Below are 26,660 nucleotides of genomic sequence, written 5' to 3' on the forward strand. Positions count from 1 at the left end.
CTGCAACTACAGGAGCACCTGCAGTCTCTCCTCCACTCTGGAACCCAATGGTTCTCTTTCGCAACCCTCCCTTCACCAACAGAACCACCCCACTGGTGTTCCCTAGTGGGATGTTTCTCCTTCCTAGAGTGGGAGGCTCTAGCCTCAGGCTTGTGATACTCTGGAACCACTCTCTTCTCTCCAAATTTCCACTGGTCCACCCACCTGGGGTCTACACCCTCAGAATGACCAGCCCTTAGGGGCGAGGCTCCCCTCCCCCTACTTCTCCTCCTTGGGTTCCTCCATCTCCTACGCCTGGGGACACCCTCACACAACTCTCTCCCCAACCTGGAGTCGAAACTCACAGGCTGAACCGGTGACAGGGGCGAGTCCTCCCTCTCCCTGCACCCCCTCCCAGAATTCTGCACCCTCCTACCCGGAGAAGTACCCCTGGGAGTCACTTCCGGGGGGACTCTGGTTTCAGATGTCCCTCCCACCAGGGCAGGCAACTCCTGTCCCTGGCCACCCAACCCGGGATCTATGCCCTGTGGCTGAGCCGGTGACAGAGAAGAGACCTTCCTCCCTCTGCACCCCCTCCCAGAGTTCCGCACCCTCCCACTGGAAGTGGTACCCCTGGGAGTCGATTTGGTAGGGACCTGCCTTACAGGAACCCCACCCTCCAGGCCAGGCAACTCCTGAACCTGGAACCCCAGTCCAAGATCTAGACCCTGTGACTGGTCAGTCCCCCGAACCACCGAAGCTCTGATTAATGATGCTCCGGGTTCTCCTGACATAAGGGGATCCCTTCTTCTGGATGACACATCGGGGCAGCCTAGCCTCCCAAGCTGGGGTTCTCTTAAAGAACACTCCAGGCCTGGTGGCCGCAGCTGGGGCACCTTGGGACACCTCCCCGCCTCACTCCCTTCAGGATCACTCCCCTCAGCCTTCTCAGACGCTCTGGCACTTACCCAGAGGTCTGCCTCCCGTGCAAGTTCCCTGGGGTCTGAGAACCCACACTGCAACAGATGGTGACGCAGTCTTGGGAAACAACTCCTCAGCATGTGCTCCCGGATAACGGCATGGCACAGCCCTTCCCAATCCTCCACTGCTCTCCTCACCACCCAATCCTCCAGTACAGTCCAACACTCCTCCTCAAACTCTCCCCAGGACTGATGGGACAGCTTTCCCCTGCCCCTCAACACTAACCCGTCCTCCTCCTCCGGGGAATCAGGCACAGTCTCCTGGGCTTCGGGAGTGAGACACCTTGCACTGGACCTACACTCGCTGCCACCACTGGATCCCACCCTCCTCGGTGAATCCAGACTCCTGAAACCACTCTCAGGGGTCAACCTACCCACCTGAGCTGATCTCTCCCTGGCGAAGGCCCTCTCCGCCTCCGCCATCCTCTCCAGCGCTAGGACTTTTTCAGTCTCTAGTCGCTGCTCTTCTACCCTCAGCTGCGCTAAGCCCTCTGCATGCCTGAGCTTTGCCAGCGCCAGCTGATACTCCCTCTCTTCTCTCCTATCTACCCATTCTTCTGGGGACAGGGAAAGGGATGGGGCAGTGCCCCCGGGACTGGACCCAGTGCGAGACTCCCTATCTTCGGTGTCCTCCACAGCTACTGGCGTCTCCGCCCTCTCAAACTCTTCCTCCTCCTCCTCATCGGAGTAACTACCTCCCAGGGTTCTGGATGGGGAGCCCTCTCTCTGGTCTCTAACCCACTGACCCTTCAACACCTCGGGGGGTAGTCAGATAAGTCCCCATCAATCTCTAAGGGCTCTCCCCTCTTGAGGGCCTCATAGAGAAACAGGTTCCTCCTAATGTTCCCTACTGGGGGTATCCCTCTCTCCAGGAGGAAGTCTATCACCTCCTGTTCGGTGTACTCCATCAGTTCCACTTCCTGGTAAATCAACCCCATCGTGGCGAGATACACCCGGGACACACCCTCCCTGTGGAACAAGGGGACAATTCAGAACACTCTTCAGGAGGAAGCAATAAAAAACACAATAATCCGGGGAGGGTTCATTATATTTGGCCTTTATGGACCTCTCCTCGGCCTTCGACTTGGTTAATAGGGCCAAGCTCTGGGCTATACTGCGCGAGCTTGGTATTGAGGATCCCTTGGTGGCCCTCATAGCAAGCTTGCACCAAGGCCTTACTGCGAAGGTCCGGGTAACCAGGGAAGGGCGATGCTCTGATAGTTTTAGGTCAAATAAGGGTGTCCGTCAAGGCTGTATTCTAGCCCCACTTTTATTCACCATTTACATCAACGATCTAGGGAAGTCCTTGTTAGCAGGCAACGCTGATGTCCCGCGGGTAGGTGGGAAGCAGATTCCGGCTCTTTTATATGCGGACGATGCTGTTCTCATCGCCCGCACGGGCATTGGGCTACAGACCCTTTTGGAACTCTTTGGCTCCTTTATGGCCAAATTGGATCTAAAAATTAATGTGACTAAATCGCACACAATGATTGTGGGTCCACAAAAAAATAAATTACATACAAAAACCTTTTTTTTGCAATGGCGAGGTCCTCTCCAGGGTCCCGGTTTTTCCTTACTTAGGGGTCCTGTTTGATGAGAAGGGCTCCTGGGTCCCGCAAATCAAGGCCAAACATATTTCTTTAGCCCGGTCCACAGCAGCCCTGCTGGATTTTACTAAAAGACTAGGGGCTAAACCAATGGATGCTGTGTTAAAAGTTTACAAAAGTAAATGCATTTCGATAGCCTCATATGGTGCAGCTCTGTGGGGTTATACTAATCTGGATAGTATGCAGATAGTAGAGAATAAACTTATTAGACGAATTTTGTCGGTCCCAAACTCCACACCTACCTACTCCATACATGAGGAAGTTGGCCTACCCTATATTATAGATGGATTGAAAATGGCCCCTCTACTTTTTTGGGCCAATACCTGGATAAATACTGAGTTGTCTTTAAATCACACAATTCTTAAAGACGTGACTGCAAGGGAGGGGGCAATGAAAATAGCCTGGCTGAGATATATAAAGTCATCATTCACTGCCCTCGGGAGACCTGACTTATATACAACCCCGTCAATAATTAGGAAAGCGGACATTGCATGGATTAAGAAGGAATTCCAGGGGAGGACACGCTTAGAGAGAGAGGAGCATGAAGTTAACAAACCGTTAGTAAGAGCACATCTGGTTTTGTCCTCTTCCCCCTCGATGGAACCTTACCTGCAATATGTCTCTAAACCCTTGCACAGATTTTTGTTAACCAGATTCAGATTGAATTTAATCCACTATTCATTAGGTACCTTTCCAACGTGGGGTAAACCGGAACATGCACCCCCCTGTGAGTGTGACCAGTTCTCTGATCAGGACACTCTCCATTTCCTGTTTTTCTGTGCATTTTACAATACTGAGAGGAGAAAATATCTAATTCCCCTCCTGAAAACACTGGGCTTTATACATGTGAGACCTGCCTTGCTTTATCTCCAAAGATTACCGGATGCACATGTCACTTTTTGTGTAGCGAGTTTTTTAACAGCCGCACACAGAGGTAGAAACAAAAGGATCCCTAGAACTGTACTGTTTTAAACTAAAAATCAATATATTAACTGTTACTTTATTGTATGTATCACGGTGACTAATTAAGTGATTCGTTTATGGACACTATGTAAAAACAAAATGAATTGTGGGTACTTTTAAAAATGTCTTTTTTAAATATATGTATGTCTTGCCTTTTATGATTTTAACAAAAATCGAATAAAGTGTATTTTGACTGACTGACTGACACAATAATCCCCACAACAAGGCTCGGATTACATCCAAAGCTCTATTTGCAGTGTAACCCGTGGCCGCTGTGGTACTGCGCAAACACAAGTCCTATCCCACCGCTCTGCCACCAAATGTTGGAAATGGGGGTTGCCCAAGTCTCAAAGGGGGTAGCATGGCATCAAGCGGGCAGACCAAACTTCGAGGACATGTGAAGCATTCACGCAGTACCCTCAGTCAGCACACCAGGCACACTACAAAAGAGGCAGGACACCAGTTCGAGTTGGAAAAAGATATGTAGTTTAGTAGTGTTTCCAACCTGCAAGGCAAAAGAATGCAAAACAGTAGTGTCACAACATGACGCCAATTGGCGCCAGAGCCAAGTGAATAAAGGGGGGGATTATTTACATAGGAAGTAGTCCAAAGTGTCTAGCTGAAATATAAAAAGGTTAGCATTTGGCACGCACATCAGTGACACCTATATAAGGGAAAAATGCACTTAGCGTATTCGCCCATTAACCATGCAACCAAACATTAGGGATAAGAACCCGAAATAGGCATTAACATTAGGCAGGAACACCTGTAATAAAACATCAGGTTTCTTCCCCCCTCCACCTAAGGAACTACACATCAGGCAGGGCCTACTCAGGCCTTCATCCTTGGGAGGTTGGCTGAAATTGTAAGTTGCATATTAGCATAACTACACCTCATGCGTGGCAACGCCAACCCAACCCCTGTGAGGGAAAATCATCATATAATACCAGACAGGAACATGAATCCTCAGCCCCCCTGCAACCTGCAACACAAACATTAAGCAGTGCATTGGCATCAACAACATATGAACCAGGCCTGTATCACATTTTCCGTGGGCACCATCCGGCCCCTACACCATGAGTAAAACCATGGGGGGGGGGGGCATAGGCATCAATCACCTTAGCTTAGGCATAACACTAAACATGTCACCACAATGCAGCTCAGTTTAAGAATGATTTCACTGCAGGAGTAAAGGGGGTAACACAATATTCTACATAGCATATCCCCTTAAACATTTCATCAAAGGAGCAACCCAGGGGATAACTGGGCCTTGTAGGAATCAGGCAACTTCTCCTTATGTAAGAACAACCCTCTCATGGTGGACGGCAACCATCTCATTAGGGCTAGTAACCACCTCTCTGAGCAAGAGCAAACATTTCATACAGTTAAGCCAGTGCACAGGGCCTAGGCTGAGCAGGTTACTAGACGAAGTAGGGTTAATCCCTGGGTCTAGGCCCAGCACTTCCTGATAAATCTCTCCCCCCCAGGCAGGGGTTAACTCTCAGGGCCCAATAGTCACTCGTTTCCCCCCAGGGAGGGGCGAACTCCCTCTGCGGTAGTTCGTTAAGGCCAATGGGGCCCAACCACAACTTTCCCCTTTTCAGGGGTTTACCTGTCTCTTCGGGCTCACTAGGCCCCTTGCGGAGGTTGGAATGCAGAGGAGGGCCCGGCCCTCCGGTAGACTCTACTCAGCCCCTGCGCTGTTAGGGGGATCGGTCCTGGGCCTCCGTCAGGCTCCTCCGGCCTCGGGACCAGTCAGGGCAGAGCGGTGGCGTCTTGTGATGGAGGGAGGGCTCGTGCTCCTCTCGGAGCCCTCCGGTGGTTCCGCCGGCTGTTCCCGGGCCTTCTGTAGCTCCCACGGCCCGAGAAACAATCAGGACGCGGCTTATGAGGGGCTCAGCCACGCGGCCAATCACTGCGCGGCAGGGGCGTGGCCTAGTGACGCGGCCGTCGGCCCCTGTCCCATGATGGTGGTTCCCGGCCTCGTCGGCCTAGTGACGCCTACTCTCCACATTGGCGGCCCCCTCCTGACATCGGGGCTGCCGCGACAATGCTGGCGATGGCAGAACGGCCTTCCAGGGATCCGGGCCCACGGCGGTGAATACCCAGCCAGCGCTTCGTAGACAGGTTAGCCAGCGCCCTCAGGGGCAGCAGCCTCAGGCAGTCGCAGAGCTCTGAGGAAAAGGACAGCGCTCCTCAGGGCACGTCAGTCTCACGGCTCACAGCGCGCTCCGGGGCACGACAGGTCTGAGGAGTGGGGCGCTTGGCAGAAGGAGCGCTTGGGGGAGCCCCAGCAATGGCACTTCAGGCGGCAATCCTCTCCCGAATCCCAGCGCTAATCAAGGGGCAATGACAGCAGCCTCAGCAGGAGCGCTTTGTGGCAATCAAGTCAGTTCAGAGGGCTAGCGCTAGGGCAATGCTAGCGCTTAGCCAGCAGTTGAGAACAGGCAGAACTGCAAAGGGGATCAGGCAGTTCACAGCGCTTCACAGTAGGCTTCTCGCAGCCCAGCGCTTCTAAAAGGCCACAGCGTCCAGGGCCCTGGGGCCTCAAAGGGGCACAGCTCTTTCAGCACATGCAGCTCCTCATAGTCCAGCGCTTCCCCAGGGGCCACAACTTCCCAAGGGGGCGGACAGTTCAGGTCAGGGCAGCAACAGTCTTGGAATTTACAGCGCTTAGGTAGGCAAACCAGGGCTTCCAAGTAGGCTCCTCACGGAGGGGGGGGCGAACAGCTCCACAGCCAGCCCCAGGGGCACACTCCTCACCTCCTGGGGGGTTCAAGCCCACAGCATTCCTCCTCTTCTGGGCACCTTTTTCCCTCAGCGCTGGCGTAGTTCAAGATCCCACGGCGTCAGGGACCTATGAAGAGTCCTCACAGGCCCATGTGGCGGTAGCACCTCACAGCAGGTCCCCCTCCCTTCCTTGTCCCAGCGCTGACTGAACCTCTGGTGACACTTCCCCCTATTTATATCCTCCTCCCAGGCAGTGCCAGGACCTTCTAGAATGTTGGCACATCTAGCCTAAACTGGTTCTAGGGGAGGGGGTGAGCACCCTGGGTGCCAGGCTTTCCCTCCAAAAGCTAGGGGTAGCTGGGTAATATTAACTAGACCGCCAACCTAACGCAGTCAGGTGGCACTACCCAGGCCATGGCATCCATTTTAAAATACAATACATTTCAGTCAGGTGCAGTTTTAAAATGGGGGATATTTTCTGTACACCATTTACAACATGTAATTTTACATTTTCACAAAGTGTCTCACACCACTCATGGCCTATACAGGTTTAATCCCATGGGGGAGACAATCCAGGTAAGGGGGTCAAAAGCGAAAAATTTTGGGGGAAAAAGGCCAAGTCCAACACAGACTATACAGGATTGTATAATTTAATTATGAGAGAGCAAATCTTAAGTAATTATCAAAATCAGCTTCTACATCAGCACCTGGTGGACTCTGATCTGACCTCTCCACAAGAATTGGGTAAGAGGGCAGACAAATGGGTCAGAACCAGGATCAGGCCTAAGAACCAGGGTGGTGACCAAAAGAAAGAGACTACCAAGTCTCAAGAGAAAGGTGGGGATAAATCCAAAGAGAAGACTTCCCCAGGGCCCCAAAACTCCAATGGAAAGGGTGGGCCCCAAGACACTTCCTCTACAGAGAAAAAGCCTTATTGTCATAACTGTAAAAAACCTGGCCATTGGAAAACTGACCCCAGTTGCCCTAAGGCCTGCAATAAGGAAAATATACCTCCAGGTAACACTCCAACACCTCCTGTCACTGTCATCAGTGGTCCCCCAGGTAGTGGGAGCAACCCCCGAAATTTAGGTGGGTTTACTTTTGGAGCTCAGGTGGATTCTGGCCTAACCAGGTTCCCCTATCTCAGATACTCTTGTCTATGAAACTGGCATGGGGTTTGCAAATTTCACTGCTTGCCCAAACACTTTGAGCAAGTATAGACAGGAGCCCCTCATCAATGGCTTGAAAGTTGAGGCCTTTAGAGACACAGGGACTAGCATCACCATGGTGGCTGAATGCATAGTCCCCTCAAGGCAACTTTTACCTGATGCCACATATCAGCTGACAAAAATTGATGAAATTGAAACCAAACATCCCATGGCAGTAGTCAATCTTAGCTGGGGAGGTGTCACTGGCCCAAAGAGAGTGGCAGTGTCAGCAAACGTGCCTGTAGATTGCCTACTTGGTAATGATTTGGAAATCTCAGCCTGGGTTGAGGTTGAACAGCAAACTCATTCTAGAATGGTAAATCTCCATGGATAGGTTAGTGGGTTGTAATGGCTACAACCCCAATCCAAGATGTCCTTCCTGAAAAGGTTGGTAGGGCTGAGCAAACCTCAGCCCCATCTTTAGCTAACTTCCCTCCTGAAAAGATTAGCAGGGCTGTGATGGTAACAGCCCATACCCAAACTGATTCCCTTCCTGAAAAGGTTGGTGGGGATGTGATGGCCACAGCCCAAACTCAAACTGATTCATGAGTTGTGAAGCCTGAAATGATGGATCACTCCACACAAACAGAGAGCACCGAGGAGGAAGAGAAATCTCCCTCCCACCAGACTTTAGGAAAGGATCAGCCTCCTCAGGGAACTGATCTTACCCCTGATGAAGGAACTGTCCCAGAGGTTGTTAGGCCTAGCCTGACAGAGCCTCTGATGGCAGTGGACCCTTCTCAGGTGGGACCCAGTCTGGAGCAGGTAACCTGCCCCTCTCTACCTTGCCTTAGTCAGCCCAGGGCTGCAGAGGACAAGAAGGACAGTGAGCCCCAAAGGGCCCCCTGTCAAATAAAGCACCCCCATCAACAGATTAGGGGCACCAAAGCTAGCAGCCCTAGCCAGGTGAACATTTTAAAAACTCCTGAGGGACCCCCCCTTAAAAGTAGTTAGGTACCTCCCCCAGATGGATATTGTTGGGCACAGCCAAACCTGGGACCCTAAGGGCCCAAACCTGAACTGTCCCTCCAGTAAGCCAAACACAGGGACCCAGCCTCCAGCTTTAGGTAGCCAGAGGTTGACCCTGAGAGCACAGTGCAACTCAGTCAAAGAAAGAAAGGCACACATGGTGGAGAGTGATTGGAGGAAGCTGAGACCTACAGTGGAATCTCACTTCAGTACTCCATCTCAACATCAGCCTTTAACTTTGCCAAGACACACCACTGGTAGAGATTCCCTATGGTGGAGACCCTCAGATACCCTTAGGGTGAGGGATTGTTTAGTGGAACATGAGACAGGGGGTAACCAAGCCAGAGCTGGTACTTCCTTATATGGCCACTTAGGCAATATAGGCTTACCTGGTCAAGGATAGCCTTATCTCCTTTCGTTTGGGGGCGGGGGGGTTGTGTAGGAAGGTGGATATCTGACTATGGTTACCCCCAAACTTTTTACCTGGTGTTTTGATGGTTTTTGACATAGTTGGCCTGGGATCCTGCTATTCGGGGCCCCAGGCTAATTGCTCTCTCCTTAAAATGGACTCCATGTACCTTAGGTACATACACAATTGGATCTGGTTCACCTTATAGGTCCCTGTAACAGTGTACCATAGGTACCCAGGGCATAGGTGTAACCAAGGCCTACCGGGGGTGGCAGCATGTACTGTGCCACCCCTGGCCTGGCCTCCATATTTGACACAACTGGCTGATCACTCAGCTGGGGTAAGTTGGTGTAATCACCTCTTACTTAGATATAGTATATCTATATCTAACCTAACTGGACACATGGTAACCTATAAGTCACTCCTATGGCAGGCCTTAACAATCCTGGAGGCAGAGTGCGTGGTTTCATGTGAGATGGTTCTCTAGCATGAGCTGAGCCTGCCTGAAGCTGTCGGGAACAACTCCCTTAGCTGTTCCGGGATATTGCCATACCATATACTCTTAAGTGCATTATAATCCTCGCGGTTATATGCTAACTTTGGTTTGGCTTTATCAAAACATGTCGAGTAAGGTGTCATACGATTTGGAATACTATCCCCTCGACAGTTTTGTTGACGGGGATAGCATTCCACGCTTCTAGAGGGACAGGACATGTACATAGCCTGAACCCCGGTTAAAGTTAACCAGAGCCTCAGCATCACAAAATGGATGCTGCCACCACAGACACAAGTCTGACCTCCTGCTGCTGGGGGTCCTTTCAGCGAGGGAGGCTTGGACAAAGGGTTTCCTGCCTTGGGAGGTGCGAGCACCACCCCAGACAGGATTTTGTATATTGGGTAGGAAAGGACTGAATAGAATCAGACATTCCCGAGGCACACAAGGTGTCCTCGTGCATAAGCCAGTCCAAACTGGTCCTGAGGCTTCCCAGCCCCAGTCCTGGCGCGGAGCTGGACAAGGGAATGGGGGTGTAACCGCCCTCCTTCCTGGTCCCACCCAGAGGAGGGACCTAGCAGGTGATCCACCCCTCAGATTGGTAATAAGAGTGGGAGCAGTGCCATAGCACCTCAGATCATCCTGAATCAACTTGAAACTAAGAAGACGACTGGACTTCGACATTCTGCTGCACAGAAGACTGAAGAGCATCTCCCTTGTGGCCTAGGAGTGGCCACCCTGTGAACACAGGCACCATCCAGCAACTCGACGTCTGCTTTGCTGCCGCCTCCTGCCAGAGCCCGAGCACAGAGCCTGACTAGACCCAGACTCCTAGACTTCTCACCGCCCGATCCACAGTCCCTGCAAAAAAGGGACCTGTGGAGGCATCGAGAGACGTGGGACCGGACATCTTGAAAGACCCCCAAGAAGCTGACTGCGCAGCACCCAAGACATCATCGATGCTGTGCTTTGGGGATTGAGAAGCCCCACAACCGAGCAGCCCTTGCACCAAAGATCAGCCCCCCAGCTTCTCCGCGATCTGCGTGGGGCCCTTTTGCATCGTGCCACTCGACGCGCCATCCTGGCCACTTGCCACATGGTAAGCGGCCATCTTGGCGACGAAACCTACAATTTACAGTGCGGGTCGGGTTGCTCCAGACTTGCCTTCGCTCCTGTAAAAAGGAGCACCTGCTCTGACCTTGCTGGTCCGAGTGAGAAGCTTGCATCGATTCCTGCGTGGCTTGCATTAGCCAAGGCCTGTTTGCTACGAATAAGAAGCCGACACTGACAACAGCTAGAGCCTTTGCGGGACAGCTTGTGACCAATGCCTAGACGTCCTTGACCTCTTCGTGTCCACGTGGCTGCAGAGACAATCTTCACTTCATCGCCTGTTTGCACCCGACATCGCCTGGTTCCATCCTGGTTCCACGGTAGTCACTGGCTAGTGACTTTGAACATTGTCCCCTCTGCTTTCAGGTCTTCGCCACTTCAGATCCACCCTTGGATCCACCGGAACTCTTCTCGTCTCGACGCCTGCAGCATCTTCAGCTCCAAGCACCATCGACCTGCGTGACGAAACCCGACACTACTTCGCACCTGTGCATCGCTTCCTGTGGGTGAGGTAACTCAGCAAGGCCGGTGTTCCTACACTGGTAAGCGCCTCTAGTGCCTAGGTCTAAAGTATTGTCCTTCTAGGTCAGCCGGAAGGTTCCTTAAACACTAACTTTGTAACTTTTACGCACCATTGATTCTACATTGGTATATGCGTGCACTTTCCGCACTTCACCCGAGTACCGCGGGCCTTTCCCGACTTCTTCACTGTTAGTCCCTAACAGCTCCAGCGATTCCCCAGACCCTAGGCCTACTTCCTTTCAGCTAGGTGGTTGTGCAACTTTTGTATATTTAAACTGTGTTTTGTTTTAAAGCATTTGCTTCTGTGCTCATAAAGAGTATAGGGGATACTTGTAGTAAATAAATATATATATATATTTTCAATATATATCTGTGTGTTGTCCTTTCATTTGGTATTCAAGGGGATTGTGTATGGTAAAACAGCTTGCTTCACATGCCTACACAGAGATTAGCCTAAGACTGCTTTGTCCACGCTACTAGGATGGCAGGTCTATAGGGTTGACTTACAACCAATCATCATAAGGGTTGCTTGGCATGGTACAAGGTGATCACTAGAACTAGTGAGCATCATATACCAGGCCAACTTCTCACAATACGTCGCTAACATGGCGATGTAAATCAGCGATAGACAAAAACGATCTAGACGCGCTTTGCGATCATTATCGCAATTACTTGATAATATGGCCCTAAGTCTTTTTACTTACACAAACTTTTAATAATTTAGTATTTTAGTGAGGCATACATTCCTTTTCCAAAATTATGTTGGGAGTGACCCACCAACCAAGGGACTGGGTATCAGTACAAAGGGGGGACCCTTGGCAAAATTATCTTGATGACTCAAATACAGACACACCTCATACAAACTAGTGTCAAAAGGTCAAAAAACCTCTAACATAGGTCAAACGTAAAACATAAGCAATTAAGAATGTATAATAGGAGAAAATAAAATTCTAATACAAATTTATTGATACAAGTAATAAAAACACTGAATTAAAATCATTCTTATGTAATTACACGCCACTAGGTCAATAGCAATTTGTTATACAACAGAGAAGAAAAATGCATCATATACATAAACATCAAACATTATTATTTCAATTATTAATCCGATTAGAATCAAAAACAGTGTCACAAATAGATGTCAAATGATGGCACCCTAGTAGTTCCTCGGATTTAAGACAAAAGGGCGTCGACGCGTTTCGTTGTTGAAGCTTGATGGGCATCACTTTTGTCAGGACGAAAGGGATATATTGTCTCTTTTTTAATGAGTAAACTAAAAAAACAATAAAAACGAGTATCAAAATTACATTCTATAGAACACTCAATTTCTCCTGTAGTACAATATGAAAAACAATAATATAACAAATTAATATGACCATTTTACAATCCAAATCGGACTAGTGTTTTACACATTTCACATTAAAAATATACACAATGATGGTTACATTTTGACCTAAGACACCATGATCCAATCTAACAACTCTTCTTGCAACATTTTCAAACCAGCTTGCTTCCATACATCTCTCAATATGTGTTCGGCTAACATACATATTTAAATAGCCGTATATGGGGACATAATATAGAATGCAAAGATGTGAGTATACATTTTCATTTGATAGTGGTAAGGAACAGATGCAATCTGGTTGACATGAACAGTCCTCCCACTTCCTTATATACTATTTTTGCTCACCAGATCAAAAAGCACATACGCCTAGAAGTATCATGATTTGCAATACAGATAGAGATATATACCTGGAAACGATTGTCCAAACGATACAAATCTTTTTTTCAAAATGATGGTAAAAAACAATCTCCTGCTTAAAATCCCAGGTCTGGGTATGAGCCTCACGCTATATGTGCGTGGCTGGTACTGACTCTATAGGAACAATAATTTAATTTTAGAACCACCGATAGTTTCATCAAAAAGGGTGCTAGGTCTATGTATACCTTAATGGGTTTACTGCCTAATTATTGCTAGGTCCAATGTTTCGCATAACTCATCAGTATGCAGCTCAAAGACGAGTTAACCAATTGTGACGAAAACGATATCAGCATGAAGTTTGATCTAAATGGTAGAAAAAAAGACTCGTGTTAATCTTCCTCCCGGTTATTAATCTATGTTGTCAGTCTGCAGACTGCAGTACATTAACACGCCTACCTGGTATGAAATTAGGCGACCGGCCTTGTACCGGCCGTGTTCTATATTTGCTCACCAGGATGGGGAAAGGATATCCCACAACTACACGTCAGTTCCCAGATACGGCGAACCTTACACTAACGCCAAAGAGAAACAAGCATTTACAATGCAATGGTCTCGGCATTATTAAAGGTAGAGCTATTGGCATTGCTCATGATATATATATATTTTTTAAAAACATAAATAAATGGTATTGTCATTTACAATGGCAATAGGTGAGCATTAGAGAGTAGTACAGATTATTCGCGGGCACAGAGCCACACACACAGAAAGCCACCAACACACACACACACACAGTCACCCACACGCACACAGAGACACCCACCCACACACAGAGCCCTACCCACACACAGAGCCCTACTCAACTAAATTCATTTAAACTATTTTTCCAAGTTGCTCTCCATATACCCCTGAGGCAAGTGTCTAAAAGTCACACAACAAATGTTCTGATGCGGAGAAACATCACCACTGTCACTGCTCCTTCGCAGCGCTCTGTACTTTCCCATTACCATGCGTGCGCTGCTCAAACATTCTATTATTGCATTCTGGGATTTGTAGCCCTAGTGGCTCCATTGCAAAATAACACATTATCATATATCGTTTCTAAGTGCTGTAATTAATTTATGTTAGTAGTGTATAGCTTTATGGCACCCAATTTACTTATCATGTGTACAGACTCAGGAGTTTGGCCCGGCCTTATCAGGAATCAAACTCCTCTGGCCAATAGCGATTCCCTCAGCAGCGATCACTCAACTCCCCAGGGAAGAAGTTTTCGATGAGGGAAGAAGTAATAAAAAGGGTAACAGGTGCAATTGCGCTAGAGTTCAGTGGTCCCCAAATAGGGCTGCTATACACTACCCAAAAGTGTCTGGTGGGGGGTATTAGTCCGTCTTACGCGTTTACATTTGGCCTAATGCATCACACCACTGTAAAAACCCTGCGCTAGCCTGCACACACATCAGGACTAAAAGGCCCAGAAAACAAAGAAACAAACCAGATGAGCAACCAGTGAGTGATCTAGAAAATTCAAGCCCTCTGCTTCCAAATGCTGCCCCAGTTTGTCGAATTTCGTTAAACACCCTATTCTCCAACCCTATGAATTTAGCCTTGCGATACAGACAGTACAAGAGTAGTGCGTAGGTGATCAGGACAGCTGCGAGGAAAAGAAGTTGGTAGGTTACACGCGAACATGTGTATGAATCATTCAACTTCCACAAAGATTAGTTTGCTTGAACCATAAAATTAAATTTAAGGTTTGGTTTCAGTCAACCAAGAGACACGGAAACTATGGTAGCAGATGATACCCTGAGTTTTCTGCACAAACCAGACATTGTTGGACTATGGGTGGGAAACGAACCCGTGAAGAGGGCTGGACATGCTCCCCTGAGGATTGGACCCCGCAGCATGTAGGTCCAAATGGAAAGTAATGCGGCTCAACTAGATAATTAGAGTTGTCAATAGTAACTGCTCGTCCTTCCCACAAAATGCGCAGTTACACAAAAATGCAACATATGAATGAAAATTTTTAAGGAAATCGCTTCTACTTAATTAAGTAAACTTTATATGCCGCCACCCCATTCACTCCACTGTTGATGTACGGGTTGTGTTTCAAGCACCAACCACTGTCAGCACCAGGACAAATAACAGCTAAAAAAGCCCAGAAGCACACATCACACTATTTCCATTACTCTAGTTTGATGGTTGTTTTTAATGCTAAAATGCGACCACCGACACAAGATCACATGTTACAGACTGCAAGACCAGGTCATGGAGCATGTAAATAAGCGGGCATGACCATAGATAGGCAGATGTCCAACAACACACGGCAGTCCTATTAACACCAACTACAAACGTACACAAACACTGTAGCAAGAGGGAAGCTGCAGATGCAAGCACTGGGTAGCGCAAATGCAAGTAACAAGGCTTTGTTGTTTTGTTAACCAGTAGTTGACTGTGAACGTCAGAATCTTCACAAGTGAATACTGAGGCTTTGTGTATGCACAAGGCAAAACGATTTCCGGGCTCAAAACTGTATTTAAGCCACTGGGGTCACAAAGCCCACTATGAGATTACTGAAAACTTGAGGGGTCTGATAAGGGGCACGAGGCACATTGTGCAACGCTAGCGCTCAGCGGGAGACCCCGCGGATACATCCTTCTTTTGGCAAGCAATTTAACAAACAGTTGTAAATAAAGATGCCCGTCACTCCAGCACCAAGCGTCTCTGAAGGGAGCGCTGAGAGAACCAGGTGGCTTCAGTGCCAGGCGAGCTGGGAGCTGCCTGCCGCCGGTCCCGGGGCTCTGGGTGTGCTGCGCCTGCCTGGATGGAGGAGGGCTGCGGGCAGAGGGAAAGGGGGGGCGAGGAGAGACAAAGGAGAGCTGTGGACAGAGGGAAGGGGGCGAGAGCGGGACAAAGGAGAGCTGCGGGCAGAGGGAAGGGGGGCGAGGAGAGACGAAGGAGATCTGCAGGCAGAGGGAAGGGGGGGTGAGGAGTGACGAAGGAGAGCTGCGGGAAGTGGGAAGGGGGGCGAGAGCGGGACAAAGGAGAGCTGTGGGCAGAGGGGGGCGAGGAGAGACGAAGGAGAGCTGCGGGCCGGCACAACCAGGGGCAGAAGAAAACTTACCTGGAGTGGCATAGTGGCAGCGAGGCTGTTCCGGGCAACAAAAAAAAAAAAATGGCGGCCGCAAACGTCTGAAAATTTCAGATTCGGGGGCGTGTTTTTGGCGTTCTGAGTGACGGATGACGCCACAGTCGAAAGAACGCAAAAAAACACGCCCCCGAATCCGAAAGAGACAGGGCTTTAAAGGAGTGATGACCCTCTCCTCCAATGGCTGGCCTCCAATTAGGAAGCCAGCCAATGGAGGAGAGAGGCGGGTTCAAGCCCCCATACTCCAAAACATTAAATCTCCTCCCGAAGACTGCGCAAGCGCAGCCTTCGGTCCTCGACCTAAAAACAACATAAGTGAGGGGATCACTCTGGCCGTTTCGATAATAGAGCCTAACAACTAAATACCTTCGTATGCACATACCTGGATGCAGGCTGATTATGAGACGGCCGGTGTGTTCTTCTCGGGGTTTCAGGAAGAAAGAACACATTCTCCACGCGGCTCGTTTTATATCCAACCAATTAGGCTGTAATGGAGCGCACCTGAAGTGCACGTCTCCCGCGTCCGATCTCCGCGGAGGACATCATGGTATGCGCCAAAGCGACAGTGTTTATTAATCAGTAAACGTAATGGTTGTAAAAAATGCGCACTCGTGTGTCTACGGGAGCGAAGACACTGCTGATGGTTCCAGAATCTTGCTTTAATTCTAAAGGGAATTGTTGCCCCCTCAAAGTATATATATAACTGGCAACTTATTCTTACCGTAATATCTGGGTGGCAACTTGTTAGAATAGTATACTTATGCCATGACACCATCATCGTTATAAAAAGTCCACAAGTTAATTCGAAATGATCTGAGTGGAAAAAACTGATGAATAAAGACGGCCTTAGATATTCAAAGTGCACGGCCTATCATTATTTTAGTAGATTCAAACTTTTTTGTACAAAGATTTTATAAACCCATGATATTCTTTAATGCTCCCTTCCAAAGGAGCTCATAGGGATCAATAAATGCGACTGAATCGTCAATTTCCTATTAATATTAAAAACAGATATATTTAACAAAAATATTTTCTGATCAAAATATTTTGCAAGGTGCATTATGCAACCTGAAGATATTAGGTTGAAACAAAGATAATGGCCAAAACCAGGGATTGGTCGGCCGGACGCCTATCTCATGGAAGAAGCCCCTACCAACATTAGGACCCAAAAATCCGACATGCCTAAACAGACTTAATCATACTCTATTCAGACTTAATCCTAATTTATTTCTTCGGGCACATATATTCTATTTGATCTTATTTTGTTCTATCTGATGAGACGTTCCCTCCTCCTCCTTTAATCCATTCCTTACAGTATTACGGATAGATATAAACCACTGCTCCCTATATTTACCTTTAGTTGCAAAGTCACCACCTCGTTTGCTTCCTGTAATTCTTTCTAAAATGAACCATCTAAGGTCCTCACAAGGGTGATTAAATGACTGAAAGTGGTCCACCAAAGGAGCATTGTTTTTTTTCATTTTTGATGGCTGATTTATGTTTGGTGAGACGTGTCCTAAATTCACGGCCCGTCTTGTCCACATACCCAAGACCGCATGGGCATATTAATAAATAAACTAAATTCTTGCTCCTGCAGTTTTTAGAATTTTTAGCTATAATGGTATGTTTATTAAAGGACAACATTTTCCCTTCAATACATTGATCGCAACAGCTGCAGAAACCACATTTATAGTCTCCTGTGGCTTTATTGCATTCTAGATCTAGTTGTGTTATGTCCGCCAGCCTCTCTGTATGTGTGGACCAGATTGTTCCTTAAATTATCAATTTGTTTAAACACAAAGATAGGGCGTTCTAGTCTTGTTGTTTCATTATCATTAAGGAGCATCCAGTTAGAATTAATTATGTTTTTGATTTTATTACTAATACTGGAAAATTGACTAACAAAGACAATTTTACCATTCACCTTGTTATTCTTTTTATGCTTAGTTTGCATGTTGTCTAACATGCTGTCCCTATCGTAAAAACTAGCTCTCTTAAATGAATGATTTATCAATTTCTTGGGGTAACCCAAATCTTTTAATTTTAGCTTAAGGACGTCCGAATGTTTATAAAAATCATTCAAACTGGAACAGTTCCTTCGAAGTCGAAGGAACTGCCCGAAAGGTATATTGTCCTTTTGCAATTTAGGATGATAAGTAGAATAATGAAGAAGAGTATTCTTGTCAGTGGGTTTGGAGTATAATTCCACATTATGGGGCTGATTATGATGGAGGATTTTCCGCATCCTCCGGGCCGGCGGAAGCCACCGCCGGCCCGGAGGATGCGGAAAATTCTCTGCGGACCCACCAAAGACCCACCGCCATATTAGGATGGCTGGTGGGTCCTGGTTTCAGTCCGCCGCTTTTCCGCCGCGGTTGACTTACAACCTCGGCGGTAAAGCTGTAACATGGTTGGCGGTGTCTATCAGACACCGCCAGCCGTATTAGGATGGTGTAAAATAGATGCTTTTCCACGGCGGCTTTCCCGCCGTGGAAAAGCATGTGGAACTTCACTGCGGGGGCCCATTGCGGGCCCCCTGGGTGAAGGGGGGGTGGGGGTTGCACATGGGGGGTACCTATGGTACCCCCCTGCATTTGTATGCAGAAATCGGCAGGCACCGCACGGTGCCTGCCGCTTTCTGCATACAAATGCAATGTATGCATTTTTACCATTGCGGCGGGTGCAGCTTGAAGCCGCACCCACAGCAATGGTAAAAATAGAGGATGTGACCACCAGGGTGGCGGTCACATCCTAATTGGACTGGAGGGAACTCCACAGGCCATGCGGAGGTTCCCTCCTCCTCTATGGTCGCGGACGGACTTGAGTCCGTCCGCGATCATAATGAGGCCCTAAGTTTGCAATTACTTGATAATATGGCGCTTTTAATAATTTTGTATTTTAGTGAGGCATACATTCCTTTTCCTTCTTAGTGTTTACCCTGTACTGGTGAAGACCTATGTTTACGTTCCTAACTGGTCCCTTTTTTCTGGCTGAAATTTCGACAATTCCCTGCTTCTAAATTCTGGATTAAATATGCTGTCCATAGGGAGGCAACATTGACTCAAGCGCATACGTGTTAAGAGTGAAACAGAATCAAACTGTTTGAATGGATATAAGGCAGGCTCTTTTTCAGAAAAGATTGATTATGTTATGGGTTTTCCCTTCTCTTTTATGTTCTTTAATCTCTATATGCGCACTCATTCTGAGTACTCTGTTGTACTGAATGGTGCACCATTTGTATGGAAATAATGTATATATAGTATTGACTTCCAATACAATCGGAAAAGTTTTCATCTAGTTTGCTTTTCTTTTTGTGATGCATTTTTATGTTTACTCTTTCCTTCAGAGAAATGTGATATATCTATTTCTTGTGGATTAATGTAATTGTATTGCGGTAGGATACATTTGGGGCCAGATTTACGACCATGGAAATAGCGCCTCGCAAATTGCGAGTTATTTGCGAGGCACTACATCCAAAGTACAACAGTGTATTTCACACTGTTAGCGATTCCCAATGAGGTCACAAATTGAGTGGCTCATGAATATTAATGAGCCTCTCGCAATTTGCGACCCCATTGGGAATGGCAGTCCCTCCCAGGTATGGTGGCCTGCTGGACTCAGCAAACCACCATGTCTGGGACTGCTTTTTTTTTATGCATCCCGTTTTCCTCAAAGGAAAACAGGATGCATTAAAAAATAATATTGAAACCTTTTCGTTTCATTTCTAAGGGCAGGCGGTGGTTCCTAGGACCACTGCCTGCCCTTAAAAAATATTTTCCCCTGCATTTGCAAAAAAGAAGGGGTCCCCTGGGAAACTTTTACCTTTTGTGAGTGCATTACCACCCTCTTGAAGAGGGTGGTAATTTGTGAGTGTTTTGCGCCTGCAATTGCAGACGCAAACATTCTTACATAGGGTTGTGCTCGCTATTAAGAAGGGAATGCCCCTTTCTAATAGCGAGTTGCAAAAACCTATTTTGCAAGTCGCAAATAATTGTGACTCGCAAAATAGGGTTTGTACAATCCCCAATCTGTTTTTGCATGCATAAACGGGTTTGCAAACCTGTTTGCGCATGCAGAAATGGTCGTACATCTGGCCCTAAATGAATGAACTCATCCGGATTGTCTGTTTGGACAATTTATTTTGTATAAATCGCACTAAACCTAAGTTCTTCAGCTTTAAGGGTGACCCCATTAGTTTGTAATTACTTAAAAAGTAGGACATGTACTTTTACATTTTTCATGTCTTGGTAGTGGAATGGTCTTAAATGCATTTTTCAGTACTGCAGGGGCAATCTCTCCCATAGGTTAACATTCAGACTGCCTTATAACCTTTTATAAGTGCAGTTTCCCAATAGGACATGATAGGAAAATCACATTTGATAAAAATAGAACTCATGGTGCAGTTGGTTTTTAAATTGCAGTTTAAAAAATACCACTTTTAGAAAGTTGGCATTTTTTACTTAAACCTTTTGATGCCTTCTGCCTATCTCTGGAATACACATCTGGGGTGGTTGAAAGCTGAATTCCTGCATTCCCTCTAGACAACCACACACATAGGTAGAGTAGTTCCAACTGAGGAGACATCTGCATGTTGATGGGTCATCCTGAGGAAGGCTAAGAGGGAGGAGGTGACTCTTGCAGTTGAACAGAGCTGTGCCTGTCCCCACACACAGGGTTGCATACACCCCTGTACAGAATGTGTGGGAACAGATCAGGAAAGGCAGGGCCCTGTGCACTTCAAAGCATCTATTTGAAGTCCCCCTACTTCAAAGGCCAAATTGGGTATAAGTGCTGGACCTTTGACATCATTAATTCAGCACACTTCTGGATCTAAGGACATTCTGTCTGGAAGAAGTTGTGATGTGCTTTAGGAGACTCTGCCACTCTGCTAAATGCTTTACTGTATTGGCCTGCTGCCTGCTGATTGTTGTGCTGTAGGAGGGACTACCACTTTGATACCTGTTTTGCTGTGTTGGCCTGCTTCCTTCTGCTTCTTGACTGGGAGTGAGAAGGACTGGAACTGCATCTGTACGTCCTCCAAAAACTGAAGTGACCTCCTATTTTGAAGTCTCAGGGCCATCAAAGACGTCCTTCAACTCTGCATTAACTGCTGACCCTGCCAACTGTAAGTCATGCCATGCCAAGAGGTACACATCCAGTCCTGGACCTTGAAAGTGGGGTCTGCATCTTTTTTTCTACAACAATTGACACAGTGAAAACTTTGCGGCAATCAGAATCAACGCTGTACAGCTTAGCGCCAATTAGAGGACATTCCTGCTTAGCTCAATGATGACAAGGGACCCGACTGTAAGGCTCAACTGCACAATGCCTGCATCAGAAGAGGTTTGACGACAACATGGAACCCCACTGCCAGGCTCGACGAAGAGGTCATAAGGCGTTTGACAGTGACATGGGACCCGACTTCTAGGCTTGACAATGATGCAAAATAATTTGACAACGATGGAGGACCCTACTGCAAAGCACGATGAAAACCATCTACCCTACTGTGTGAAATGAAGCAGTCGCATTGAGTCTTCGTTGCTGACACTTGCCCCATCTAAGGTACTTTTTTAGTGGGCCCTGCATTGCCTTTGTAGCTGGCCTGCCCTTCATTGGACTGCCTGAACTCTGGATTTACCCCAGACCAGCGCGACCTCAGGTAACCCCTAAGTGATTTTGGCTTTTAAGCACTAAATTGCAGTTTATTCTTTAAAAAATCATAACTAAAGTCTGACTTATTAGATGTTTGTAATTGTGTCCTTATTTTACTCCTAAATATGAACTAGTGTGGAGTCTTTTTGTGGTGTTTACACTGTGTTACTGTAATTTAAGTGTTGCACAAATACGTTAAGCATTGCCTCTCAAGTTATTCCTGACTGCTCTGTGACAAGCTAACTAGCACATGTGCAACTGCCAAGATCTTCACGAACAGGGCGTTAAAACAGGGCTGTGTGACCGACCCACCCTGTTCAACGTATACACCGCAGACCTAGGAGAAGCACATTCCTCAGCCAATTATGCAGTATGCAGACGTTCTTGTATTATTGGAACGAACAAGACTAGGCATGAAAAGGGCATTAGAGATGCTACATAACTACACCATGGAAAATAAACTTATAGTCAATGCATCAAAGACAAAAGTGTTGATCTTCGGCCACAAGTTAAAAAAACTATAATTGGTATGGCAGCTGGGCCACGACCAATAAGTACACCTACTTGGGAGTAGAGTTTGCAGATACCTGCAAACCATTACTGCAGGCTAAAGCACTGTAGGCAAAAACAGCCAAGCTAAGATATGGCTTGTGCAAATTACGCCATAAACTTGTAAGCCACTCGACGGAGGGGATCCGACGAGTAATGCAAACCAAGCTAATGTCTACACTCAGCTATGGACACTTTGCCTTCCCCGGTTTGCCGACCAAAACAATGGAGGGCCTATACATAATGGCTTATAGAAAAGTTTTGAAGCTCTCATATTTGACTAGGCGTTCACTGATCCGACTAGAGTTCAACATCACAGCAATGGACATTGAATGCAAAAAAGACATATTCAAATTCCAATACAAAGTGAATACTGCATGTCCGGGCACAATCAGGGCATCGCTACAGGTGGTCGTTACAGATAATAACAGTTGTGGGCGAGCTATTTCTTGATGGCCAAAAAAACATTGGGACCATCAGTTGATCTCTTTATAGATATACCATTAACAGAAGTTTAGTTTAAAGACCCTGATAAAAAAGTGTGGCAAGAACATCTCGAGGCAACAAGACCTTGAACGGATCAGACCTGTTCAAGGTGCAGAAGGTCTTATTAACTCTTATGAAACTACCACATGCCAGCCCTATCTGAAAGCAGGGCTCGGAAGGCAATCCCTACAAAATGTCATGATGGTGAGGCTATTTACTTTGCCAATACAAGACTACAGAGCTCACTGGAAAAACTGGTCGTTAAGTGGGTCTGGATGTTGATTGTGCCAATACCACACAGAATCCACGGAACATGTCATTTACTGTCCCCAAGGCTTTTGTACCAAAGAACCATGTTCATTCAATATGGAGTAAGAACATGCAAGAAGGCCTTAAGGCACATTTACAACACCCTAGTCCCGATGGAGCTGACACGAACTGGAAAGTTTTATGCGGCTGCTGGAATGTTTTTACAACCGCCCCTAGAATTGACAGTTAATGTTTCATACATCACCAGCACTCGCAATTGCTCAGCATTGCACTTTAATACTATTACTGTCTACACAAACTTATACTAGTAACAGGATATTTAGTAGACTGTGCCCTCCGTGGTGATGTAGTTCTGTATACCCCCTGCATGTCAAATTCTTCATGTGCTTTAATTTCAAATGGCAACAACAACACTACGGTAGGGTAGGACCCGGGGGAATATTTAAAGACCAAACTCTGGGAACAGCACCCACAGATACAGAACATACCATACTATTGTTTTTTTCAGTGGAAAAGATCTATTAACATATTGGTCTCTTTCTGTCTGAAAAAAACACATCTGTATAGATGGTTTTGAAAAATCCCAGATGATGAAGGGCGGTTCCGAGTGGTGACTGATGGGTATCTCTGACCATCTATCAGGTTGTCATTGAATACCATTGTTTATAGGTCAGCATAGGGGTCTTGTGTTGTTTGTCTGTTTTTTGCACACTATAAACCCACCTTTTCTTATAGACCCTCTAGTACTCTTTTGTTGTTCTTAATTTCAAATGGACCTTTTCTTGCACACAGTTACTTATGTACAGATACATTATAGCTTCTCTGCATTTTAACCCCCTTTTAAGATGTTATTTATCTTATCTTTACCTTTTCTAATTTGCATCTACTTGTTCCGTTTTTGTAAAGGATTTTAAATACTCATACAATAAAGTTAAATTGAAGCTAAGAGGGTGAGCACAGGCTAACTTACATTGTGTATCTTAGTTACCCTAACAATAATTGTGGCCCATACTTGGAGAGGGCTGCAAACCTCTGCCAACTAGATACCAAACAGACCCACTGTAAATGCATGTAGCGTTCTGTCACACAACCCCTGGAAATATATGGGACTCATTGTGTTTTGGGTCCTATATGGTTACTAGGCAACCTGGCCGAAAAGTAAAATCATGGTCTATCATTGAAATTTTGTCAAACAGAGGTAAGGCTTTTCAAAAGGCAAAATGCTATAGGCATTCCTCTGGATTGTTATTTTAGGGGCATTAAATTCTGTAGGCGCAGCAAACATTAATGCTGCAGCCTTTCTTGTATTAACTTAATATTCCTTTTTGATAGAAACGGCACTGACATAACATTGATTGAGTCAGTGTTATTTGATTCACTGCCTAAGCCAGCCTTGGTCTGCCTTGCCTCATTTCCATGATAGTTAAGTGTGTGGTTCCCAGTTTGTAAGTCCACAGAAAGGGAGCTCCACGACAAGAGAATCAAAAAATCCAGAACAAGTCTAACACATTTATGGAACAAAAGGCATTTCCTCTGGAGGAAAAATCATACCATTCCACTTTTGAGGGCAACAGTGAGTTTTAGAACAGGCAAAGATAGAAAACAATGATGACCAAGCAGAGCAAGAAGGAGCAAATGTCATTGGAGAGAACTGGTTATCTTGGACTGAATGGCATTTAATGTAAAATATAAAGATTAAAAGAAAAAGGTCAGGCCACAGGAAGCTAAAGAAGCTAAATGAGAAGGTCATAAATCTGAGCATGTCGACTGAAGCCAAGAACAAGTAGATGCCTAATAAAAGAAATAGTGATGAAGAAGGAAATATTTGTTAGCAAAATACATAGGGGCATATTATCAAGGGGGTTTATCTCCGCTTTTTTGGCTTTAAAAGCCAAGAAAGCAGAGATAAAATTATCTCCCTATTACCTAGCTGTCGCCAACACCAGTTAGCGACAGCTAGTAGAAGATAGCGACCATCTTGGGCCCCGCTTTGCATGTCAGTGATATTTATCATTAATGACATGCAAAGTGGGCGTGCCAAGATGTTAGCGACTGTAAACAGTCGCTAACATCGCTATCTCCTATTACCAACATTTGGAGATATTCGCGCTAAGCGCGAATATCTCCAAAAGCTAACACCTGTCCCTGAGCAGTTCTTAGCCATGTTATCCAATGGTAGGTGGATAACATGGCTAAGAGCATCAGCTCGGTAATGCATGAATATCGTGAACTTTTCAGCGATATTCATGCATTTCGGCCGATTTTTATCACTTAGGAGATAAACCTTGATAATAGCAAGGTTCCTAAGCAATAAAAATCGCCGCAGCTCGGCGATAAACATATCGCCGCTAAACCAACATAGCGATAATTATCGCTAGTTGCTGGTAATATGCCCCATAGTGTCTAGTCTTTTTAAGGAACACTGAAATCATTGCTTGTACCACTGATTTGTGACAATATAGAAGTAGAGCAAGGCCCTTAAAAGGGTTTTTGAAAGGAAAAATATTGAAGAGGCATGCTTGATAATCTGTGGGGCTAGGTAGAACAGAGCATCACTCAGGAAGCTGAGGTGTTTCACCTTAATAGCAGAAGTTGAATATACTCCACAGCAATGCAGCGCACCCACATCATGTGCTTCCCTTTTGTCGATACTGAGTGAAAATATCAGTGATCATCTAAGATAAGATAAAGATCAGAGGGACATATTATCAAGGACCTGTGTTACAATTATCACCATTTTATTGGCAGGAAACTGCCGATAAAACGGCGATAATGGGCTTGATAATACACCCTTGTTAATTCCCATAGAAGCCCATGTTAACCCAAGAACATGGGCTTCTATGGGAATTAACAAGGGCGTATTATCAAGCCCATTATCGCCGTTTTATGAGCAGTTTCCTGCCGATAAAATGGCGATAATTTTAACACTGGTCCTTGATAATATGCCCCAGAGTTTTAACGCTGAGAAATGATCTCAACTCGGTTGGTGATAAACCTGAGAATAAATGATTTATCACTGACAACTGTAAAAAACTAAGGGACAGAAGTACTAAGAAAGGTTTCCCAAAAAGTGGTTGCAAAATCTGCTCTGACTTTTTAGGACTCAAACCAGATTTTGTTAACAGACATATGTACTTAAATTCATTAGGCAGGTTGCAATTTGCGCCTCCGAATCACGGTTAATGGTGGCCTGAAAGAGACAGCAACCACTATCCCTGGGATTGCATTCCAAAACAGCAAACTGTTTTTATAAGCAACTCAGGTTTACTAGGAGCCAGGGCTGCTTTCTAAAAAAAATCTTTTTTGTAAACTTCAGAGGAGCAGGCAGTGGTCACTTCCACTTCCAATCATAGAGGAGAAAGGATATAAAGATTCCCACCCTAACTTGGGAGTCAGGTGTACAGTAGAAAAGGCTCATGAGGCTGCACAAACTGTGATTTTGTTAACTGTATGGTTTGTGACCATAAAATGACATACTATATGGACTGAAGTAGGCAGGCTAAATGAGCCACATGGAAATTAAAAAGAGCTTGATTAATGTATCAGCCCTAGGGATCTTTTTGTGGGAGAGTATAGAAAGAAGAACAAAGAACGAGTATTTGCAATGCAATAGTTCTCGCATTTTACCCATGTGTTTTGGTTTTGAGTGCAGTGGAAGGATGTAGTTGGCTGGACTTATGTGGGTAGAATTGAAATTGTTAGTTGTGGAAATGTGTGGGTTGGAATTGTGTGGTACTGTATTTGTATAGTGAGATTATGTGGCATAATGAAAAGAAAGGGAGGAGAGCTGCACAGACTAGACGGAAGGGAAGATAGAAAGGGATAAGTAGTTTGTTCAGGAAATTATGAATAAATCCCATTGGGAGGAGCGGAAAGAAGGAAAGAAAGG

General features: G+C 46.2%; 1 protein-coding gene across 2 annotated transcripts in view; it reads right to left on the reverse strand.

The window, feature by feature from the left end:
- Positions 1–11,913: 11,913 nt before the first annotated feature.
- The window catches only part of LOC147701285 (uncharacterized), a 525,848-nt gene continuing 511,101 nt past the window's right edge, over positions 11,914–26,660 (reverse strand). For both annotated transcript variants that reach the window (XM_086928608.1, XM_086928609.1), the window contains one exon: positions 11,914–12,243. In XM_086928608.1, coding sequence (XP_086784734.1) covers positions 12,144–12,243 — 100 coding nt within the window. In that variant the 3' untranslated portion in view covers positions 11,914–12,143. The remainder of the gene's footprint in view (positions 12,244–26,660) is intronic.

This window comes from Lissotriton vulgaris, chromosome 7 (assembly GCF_964263255.1).
Source record: "Lissotriton vulgaris chromosome 7, aLisVul1.2, whole genome shotgun sequence".
Lineage (NCBI taxonomy): Eukaryota > Metazoa > Chordata > Amphibia > Caudata > Salamandridae > Lissotriton > Lissotriton vulgaris.